The sequence below is a fragment of the Glandiceps talaboti genome, chromosome 13, assembly GCF_964340395.1.
Source record: "Glandiceps talaboti chromosome 13, keGlaTala1.1, whole genome shotgun sequence".
Taxonomy (NCBI): Eukaryota; Metazoa; Hemichordata; class Enteropneusta; family Spengelidae; genus Glandiceps; species Glandiceps talaboti.
Window position 1 is genome coordinate 6,237,527 of NC_135561.1, and position 9,824 is coordinate 6,247,350.

A 9,824-nucleotide genomic window follows, 5' to 3' on the forward strand; every position below is an offset into this window, starting at 1 on the left:
TGCACATAAATGTGTATGGCATGTGTGTGTGTGGTCATTACAATGTGAAGTTTCCTTTTTATCATGTTTTCTCTTATCAAAAGTTCACACATAACGGTATATACCAGTACATGTAGTAAATCCATATGTGAGAGGTCAATTTAAGAGTGGCTGCAGATGTCAAAAATGCATATAGGAAAACTACAGTTATATTCTTTTATGCCATATGTCACGGTCTTTCTTTGAAAGAAACACTCCAAATGATGTGGTCACAGAGAATGCTTGATTCCATTATTCTTTAGGTATTCTTTATGAATATATATGTATATAGGTAAGTTACCTCCATTAGTGGGATCAGTGTATGTTTACACTCGCAGCATAATTCGTTAATTTGGGCAAATAGTGAGTTTGTTTTAGCAAGCTACTAATTCAAAGCTGATAAACTGAGATAAGACAGTGATATCACTGAGGTAAGAAAAAGAAAGAAAAAAACAGTGAGAGGAAACAGTATTCAAAACTTCTATTTGAAATATACAGAAAATAATATTAGAAATCTGGAAAATCGCGAGAACAAATTTGATTATTTGTCCCTTTCCTTCTATGTTATGAACTTTTGTTATGGTAATTAGTAGGATAAGCGTTAGCATGTCACTGATATGTGTGAACAACCAAGATAGAAAATGTTTATGTAATAGATACTCGACGAGTTCGGGAGGGTTATGTGCCAATAAACGAGCGAGTTTTTGGCACATAACCCTACCGAATGAGTTGTCTATACTATGGCGTGATTGGCTCAAACGGATCTTTTTTTCAAAATTTTGTGTAATTTGATGCATGCAAATTGAGTGCTGAGCGTAATATAGGTCACACCCCTAAGAAAAAGTGGGTTATGGCCCCATATAACCTCAGACCATCCCTCTCTATTGTCTATGCTCAGACTCGGACAGTCTGAGATATATTAAACCAACGGAAATCAAGGCCTCTGATTGGTCAAGTCGATCTAACTGTAGTATAAATTTTGGTGATCCGCGTCAATGTTCCATCACAAGTTCTCCACCTCCAAAAGATACAGCCAGTAATATGCAAAAAAAGGGTGGCAGGCACCGGGAGTCGCGCAGATTAGCCTTCAAGGTCCATGAACATGGCTGCAATTTTGCTAGCAACAACCATACTTCTTATAGCATTTCTCATTTCGCGATGGCGTAGACCAAACCTGCCCCCAGGACCAACTGGATGGCCTATCCTTGGTTCACTTCCATTCCTAGCTGGCAAACAGATGGATATTACTCTGACTGAGCTTGGTAGGAAGTATGGCGATGTCTACAGTATTATGTTCGGAAGCTATCTGGTAGTTGTCCTAAATAGTTATGATGTCATCAAGGAAGCTCTGGTCAAACGAGCAGACTACTTCAATGGCCGACCTACGAACACCAAGCGAATGTTTCGTTTGGACAGAGGTAAACATAGTGTCACTTACATATTTTGCTAGTATGAAACTGACGGGAAGGAATATGAAATATTTTGCTGATTACAATCTGATGTGGTGAAAGCGGCCAGATGTCTTTATTTCCCTCTATTTCCATTGTTTTGTTTTACTTGTTTTTTTTCGTGTGTGTGTGTGTGTGGGGGGGGGGGGGGGTTACAATGTGGATATTAATTACATGTATACATTGACAGAAAGATTGGTGTATTGAAGACTTGCAAATTAAGTATATTTTATGCCTCTAAAATGGCCTCCTACATTTCATTAGTTCAAAGAATGTGCTCACCGTGGGAGGAGACTCACTGTCCCCACCAATCATCACGGTGCCGTTTCTGTTGTTGATCAAATCAATATTGGAGGCAAAGACTCTCCGGGCTTCAGCCAAACGTGAGATTTCTCCTCGTGAGCTCGACTTGAACTACACGTGAGACCCTCAAATACATTTTTGGCAAGGGCTATTCATCAATTATAGGATATGTATGTATATCACTGTCAATAACTATATCTTCAAATGAAACGCAAAACATAGTGATAACCTACACATATACAAATAAATTAGTCAAGACACACATAACCTTTTTTTCAGGTGTGCTTAGAGCATACAACGCTTCATGGAAAGAACATAGACGTTTTATTTTATCCTCGCTTCGGGATATTGGCATGGGTAAGGCAGTCCTGGAAGACAAGATTATGGATGAAGCTAACCAATTAATGACTATTTTTGATGATCATAAAGGACATGCAATGGATCCATCGCTCGGTCTAAGTCTTGCAACGACCAATATCATTTGTTCAATTTCATTTGGAAAGCGTTATACGTACGACGACCCAACATTCTTAAAATTGAACCAGACTCTTAAGAATTCGTTAACCCAAACGGGAAGCACAGCAGTCGCATCATTTCTACCGTTTCTTACATATATACAATTAAATAATCATCTCCATATGTTGGTTTCGAACAATGTAGTTAGATAGACAGACAGACAGACAGACAGACAGACAGACAGACAGACAGACAGACAGTCAGTCAGTCAGTCAGTCAGTCAGTCAAGTGTACCTTCTTAAAGATTTTGATAGGTTTTGAAATCACACGAGTTTATATGCAGATAAAATAGGAAACAAACATACCTATTTTAGCTTATGACATTTGTATGTTTATGTACTAGGTCCCAGGATGTGCCTAGGATTACAGATGGCTAAGATGGAGTTGTTTCTGTTCTTTACTACCTTGATGCAGCATTATACGTTCAAATTGCCCAATGGTACGCCACCGCTGACAACAGAACGAGTGAATGGACTAATCTGTTCGCCTAAACCTTACAACGTATGCATTCTGAAGCGTTGAAGAACATGAGAAGTGTTCAAGAATGATGGAGATGTTTTTGCTGAAATACTCCTTTATTTCATGTTTATTATTAGCCCCAGTGAATACACGGCGAAGAGCGGGGGGGGGACTATAGGAATGACCCATGTCTGTCCGTATATCCCTGGTCAACTATATCTATAAATTCATCCTACCATAATCCATAAAATTGAATACATTCATGTGTCTACACTCATATTACCAAAGTTTTCTATTCAAACCTCGACCACTGACCTTGACCTCTATCATGAAGATCAAATAACAAATCGCTCAAAAACTTATGAAGTTTTGTATCTAGGTATACAAATTAAGCATCTGCACCAATGTGATCGCAGTATGCTTTTAAGCTGGACACAAAGTTTTGCCTTTGACCTTCACCTTCAAGGTCAAATAGCTATTTTTCAATACCTTTTATACCCAGTGACATCATTCAAATGTGTATCCGCACATCAATAGAGGTAAGCTTAATATTTGACATACTTCTGACCTTAACCTTTATTTTCAAGGTCAAAATTGAATTTGTTCAATAACCCTTAGTTAGAAGTTTTTGTTAACAGGGTTACCATTCAACTTATGGGTAGTTGTTTTGAAAAGACACATAATTCATGACCATGTTATTCATTTTCAGTCTTTAGCAATACATTGTACTAGTATAAACGTAGTTCAAGTGTATACATCCATACTTTTAGAAATGGGTTGCTTTCTTTTTAAAACTGACCTTCGACTGACCTTGTCTGACAATGTATTATACTATGAATAGTCTAGTATCAATTTTATCTTGTGGTGTATTTTGATTAATCAATATCACTATATGTTATGAGTAGACTTTGCTAAAACGCTGTTATGAACTTGTTAGTGATTTGAACGACCATATTTGAGGCATCGATTAACAATACAAGTAGTGTAGGGGGCTGTGTTTTCGAATGCACAAGACTTGTTTTAATCATTGTTAAATAGATGTTCAATTATAACAAACATACATTTTGTGTGTGTCCGCAGATTAAAGTAATAGTATGCATTGTGTTCACATTGAGTTTTGTGCATCCACAGATTATGTTTTCGCTGCTTTCAAATTAAGTTTTGCGTGTCCACAAATTTATTTCGTGGTGGTTCCACGTTGACAGTGTAAGTTTGTACTGTTTAAAATTAAAGTTTGTATATGGAAAATAACACTGAATGTTTTGTTGTCGAAATTAAAAGGGCGGCACATTTACGTATACTCAAATAAGAGGAGTAGCCCCTCGGGCTACTACACTGTTCTCTGACACCAATAAGTTAGCTGACCGTATACCCTTGACATTTCCACTTCTAACATGATATATGTATATAGGTGACGTTGGTCACATGTCGTCAGCGAGAGACCCATTTTGAGAACATATTTCTATTTCACCTGGGGTTCGATATCATTATGTGTCACAGAGCAATCCTCATTGCAATGCCCAGGTTCGGGGACACTACCTCACTTTTACTAGCAGCTGTCGTACTTGTTATTTTAATTCTTATCTCGCGACAAAATAGACCAAACCTGCCCCCAGGACCAACTGGATGGCCTATCCTTGGTTCACTTCCATTCCTAGCTGGAAAACAGATGGATATTACTCTGACTGAGCTTGGTAGGAAGTATGGCGATGTCTACAGTATTATGCTAGGAAGCTATCGGGTGGTTATCCTAAATAGTTTTGACGTCATCAAGGAAGCTCTGGTCAAACGAGCTGATTACTTCAATGGCCGACCTATGAACATCAAGCGACCCTTCCCTTTGGACAAAGGTAAATCAATGTCACTGAAATGTATGCTAACATTAAACATATCGCCAGTCCTACATACAAATCCATGTAATTAATCAAATCTGACCTATTTTCAGGTGTAGCTAGAGCGTACAATGATTCGTGGAAGGAACACCGACGTTTTGCTTTATCAACCCTTCGGGATTTTGGCATGGGTAAGGCAGTCCTCGAAGACAAGATTATGAATGAAGCTAACCAATTAATGACTATTTTTGATAACCTTAAAGGAAACCCTATCAATCCATCACTTGGTGTCAATCTTGTAGCAACCAATGTTGTTGCATCCGTTTCATTTGGAAAGCGTTATGACTACGACGACCCGACATTTCAAAAGATGAATAAGTTACTTCAGCATTCATTATCTCAGACTGGAAGTTCATTGGCAGCAGCATTCCTACCGTTTCTTCGATTCATACCAGGCGTTAATAAAACTCATACATTCATGTCTGATGCAAGGCAACGTTTCCAGGATTTCATAGGTCCCCTTATCACGGACCATTGGAAAACATTCTGCTCCAAATCTAAACCAAGTGACCTGATGGATTCATATCTGAAGTAGGTCATAATTTATGGAATAGTATGTATGTATGTATGTATGTATGTATGTATGTATGTATGTATGTATGTATGTATGTATGTATGCATGCATGTATGTATGTATGTATGTATGTATGTATGTATGTATGTATGCATGTATGTGTCTGTCTGTCTGTATATATGTATGTATGTATGTATGTATGTATGTATGTATATATGTATGTATGTATGTATGTATGTGTCTGTCTGTCTGTATATATGTATGTATGTATGTATGTATGTATGTATGTATGTATGTATGTATGCATGTATGTGTCTGTCTGTCTGTATATATGTATGTATGTATGTATGTATTTTTGTATGTATGTATGTATGTATGTATGTATATACATATATATATACATATATATATATATATATATACATATATATATATATATATATATATGCATGCATACATATATACATACATACATACATACATACATACATACATACATACATACATACATACAGACAGACAGACAGACAGACAGACAGACAGACAGACAGACAGACAGACACGTTATGAATATATATATAGTAATCGTACCCATGCCCCACTTACACTTACCCTTTTACACTCAATATTTCCTCGAATCTGCAGAACGTCTCAATGTCTGAAATTCCATATAAAATAAAAAAGACATCGGAGTATACAGGAGATAGTAAATAGAGGCGTTATTTAAACAATATTATTGTCATTCGATTCAAAAAGAAATTTAAAATCATTTCCTGACACTCTAAAAACTGTAAAAATAATAACATTTTTGCTGTTGAAATATATTTTGAATACCATCATAAAGCTGCCCCCCCCCCACCTAATACTTAGAGTTTGTAAATATGATCACCTACACAGATGTATTCAAGAGTCATTTGACGGCACAAACTTACTTCAAACACATATGCAGTAGTGTAGTCTGTTTTTCAACAAATGCTACCCCCAGCCTCCCCTGCAGTAGTGTAATATGTCCTTCTTATGCCGGGGATACCTAAGAGCCTTTTTGATTTCTTCTAAAGGGAAATGACGTCACGAAAACAAAATGGCATTGAAACAACCATGGATGAAGAAACCTTGATGATTCTCATTTTTGAATTGTTTGTTGCCGGTGCCGATACTACTGCATCTACTCTGAACTGGGCAATTCTCTACATGGCCATAAATCCTCGAATTCAACAAAACGTACAGAGAGAAATCGATGGAGTTCTTGGACGTGAAACTCCTCCAAGTATGGCTGACAGAAAGCGACTACCATACACCGAAGCCACCATCTATGAAGTCCATCGTTTAAGCTCTGTTGTACCACTCTCCCTAGCACATGCAACTACAGCCGACGTGTCTCTGCGTGGTTACTGTATTCCAAAGGGCACCTACATCATACCAAATCTTTGGGCAGTCCACAACGACCCTAAACTTTGGCCAGAACCAGAGGTATTTAAGCCAGAGAGGTTTATTGGAGAGGATGGCAGTGTTATGGAGAAGCAGGAGTTAATACCATTTGGCATAGGCAAGTTTAAGTTTGTGTTTATATACATGATTTATATATCGTGTCTACTGTATGAGTGACAGATCAGTTTACTTTCATAATATATTTGGAATAAGATTATTCTTCTCGGAAGATTATTGATTCCTATCTCTTGTGAGGTGTTCATTCATGCTATTTTTATTTTTTTTGGTGACATGTATATGTTGAGTATTTATCTTCTAGAAAAGAAATTAAATGTAGCCAACAGGATAAAAACAACCCAATACTTACATTTTATATACCGAGACAAATTGAATGATGGCAAAAGAAGGCATAAACGATACTTTCCAATTGCAGTCAGATTGCTATTAACGTAACCGTTCATAATAGTGTAGGACTTTTAATATATAGATAGGTAGAGAAGACATACATACATAGTACATACATACATACATACATACATACATACATACATACATACATACATACATACATACATACATACATGCATGCATGCATGCATGCATGCATACACACACACACACATACATACATACATACATACATACATACATACATACATACATACATACATACATACATACAGAGACATACATACATACATACATACATACATACATACATACATACATACATACATACAGACAGACAGACAGACAGACAGACAGACAGACAGACAGACAGACAGACAGATAGACAGACAGACAGACAGACATACAGACAAGTGTACTACTGTATAGCGTTTGGCATGTTCATAAAGACAATAAACATAGCTATTGATGCTAATAACATTTGTACATTATCAACTAGGTCCCAGGATATGCCTAGGATTACAGATGGCTAAGATGGAGTTGTTTATCTTTTTTACTACCTTGATGCAGCATTATACGTTCACATTGCCGAATGGTACGCCACCGCCGTCAACAGAACGTGTCAATGGACTTGTATGTAAGCCCAAACCTTACAAAGTATGCATTCTAAGGCGTTGAGGAATGACACATAAAGCTATTATGGATGTTTGTTATTGTTTGTGTTGTTAATGTATCACATTATAATAGATTGCGTTGTTGTTGTTGTTGTTGTTGTTGTTTTTTTTTTTTTTGTTTTTTTTTTGTTGTTGTTGTACTTTGGCTTTCAATGAAGATAGTTAACCAGGTTTTTTTTTATAAATGTAAACAGTTATTATTATTTGATTAACCCTGGAAACATCCCATTTAGCAACCCCATTTAAACTGTGTAGTTATCACGTGCGATACCTGATATGAGGTTATGATGTAAATGAACATCATTTGTCTGTTTTGTGAATTTCATCTTCCCGGTTTTTCTCCAGTGAAACTGAATATGAACAAAAGCGGATTTATCAGTTTTGCAAATTTGATAATGTTGTTTCTTGAATATCTCAGACGATGTGTGTGAATCACAGATTTTAGTGAACTTTGTTGCACGTTTGCCTTATGTGTACACATTTTAATTGTCAACAAACACTTTCGAATGAGTAAGTTTAAGCGTTATGGATATGCCTTCGATGAAGACTCGCTTTTATCATAAACAAATGTCGAATTACCAACAGCCATTTTCAGTCAATGTATTTCATATCATAATATTAAATTCTTTCATGTAGTGTTAATTTAAAAAAAAAGGTATTTGAATTTATCGAAAGTATGTTTTATTTAGGTACATATATATTGGAAATAAAGGTCGTCTTAACTCTAATGAATTTTTTCAAATTTGAATATGAATTTAAACTTGAAATTGTTAAAGAAATTACCCTATCAGTTATCCGGAAATCTCCAGGGACACATGTAAGAGTACGTTTAACAATTATATGCATGACAAGCCAAACAATTTGCTTCATGTAGGAAGTTGCTAAATAACGTGTACAGATAGCTTATGCCTAAACAAGTTATTTGATTCCGGTTACCAGACCCTACCTATACTAGTTTTTCACTGCCGATCCTATGGAGGTTGTTCATTCTCGATCATATGTCGCCCCCAAACTATGGAACTCTTTGCCACTTGATATTTGCCAAGCCTCCAGCCCGGATTGTTTCAAAACAAAAGGGAAGACTTATTTGTTCACCAACGCATGGTGTGCTTTAGCCATTTAGTGCTACTGAACAGAACATTGCTCTGGAAATCGGCGCTATAGAAATTTGATTGATTGATTGATTGATTGATTGATTGATTGATTGATTGATTGATTGATTGATTGATTGATCCTAAACGGTTTTTTTACGTATTCGATGAAAAATAAATAAAATCGCGAACATTGTGAAGTCTCGCGAGAAATAGTTGATGCTGAAACTGACATCAACTTAGAAAAACAATATAAAACTGTTCTTCCAATCTGTTTGGATGTACATTTGATGGGAAGAAACCAATAACACATGCAGAGACTACATGGAAAACAGCGGAAAACACAGCTACCAGAACTAGTATAAACACGACTCAAGTGGATACATCCATAATTTTAGAGATGAGTTGCTTTCTACCTATCCCACCTATTCTAAAATTGAGTGTAATCGGAACCACACAGAATTTCTTTTAGATCTTATTGTATTTACACTAACATGTTCATGCATGGTCATTATGGCACTTCTTGTATGTTAAGAAAAAAAGATAACGAAGCATACTATGTGTCATGGAACATATTCCAATACTGGCTATGGCGACGCTTTTCTTCGTGTAATTGTTAATTTTACCCAACGTGTTGGGTAAAATTGGGTAAAATTGCAGTCTATCAGTTTGGAGACACCTAGGCGAACTTCTGTTACTAAACATCTCTAGACTGACATTGAATGTTGACAACCTGACCAGTCATTAGGATCGTTGTAATTGCTATTTTAAACAACCTTGTAAAATGCCTTTTTTTTCTGATGGACGCGAGAATCAAGCTTAAATGATGTTTACTAAGCCTTTGATACTTGATTTTTCTTTGATCATATACATTGTTTCTAAACTCTGTCGTCATGACTCCTTTTTGGCATTTCAGTAAGGAATCGCATGACGCTTTAAAGAATAGTGCAATGCGCCCTCAGTCGATAGAACGGACAAATCAAAACGTTGATCTTGATAATTTTCGTGAATTTGATCTTCATCACACTGTATCAAAATATGATATCATAATAAACAATACAATACAATACAAT

The 9,824-nt window shown here is 36.3% G+C and overlaps 2 protein-coding genes across 2 annotated transcripts; both read left to right on the forward strand.

Annotated features, from left to right (window-relative positions):
• The first annotated feature begins 1,120 nt into the window (after positions 1-1,120).
• LOC144444979 (cytochrome P450 2C38-like) lies at positions 1,121-2,807 on the forward strand. Its single transcript, XM_078134528.1, has 3 exons — positions 1,121-1,436; positions 2,049-2,126; positions 2,629-2,807. The coding sequence occupies exons 1-3, from the start codon at positions 1,121-1,123 to the stop codon at positions 2,805-2,807; spliced, it is 573 nt and encodes a 190-aa protein (XP_077990654.1).
• A 1,426-nt stretch (positions 2,808-4,233) lies between these two features.
• Positions 4,234-7,664, forward strand: LOC144444981 (cytochrome P450 2J6-like). Its single transcript, XM_078134530.1, has 4 exons — positions 4,234-4,594; positions 4,690-5,167; positions 6,209-6,696; positions 7,486-7,664. The coding sequence occupies exons 1-4, from the start codon at positions 4,234-4,236 to the stop codon at positions 7,662-7,664; spliced, it is 1,506 nt and encodes a 501-aa protein (XP_077990656.1).
• The last annotated feature ends 2,160 nt before the right edge of the window (positions 7,665-9,824 follow it).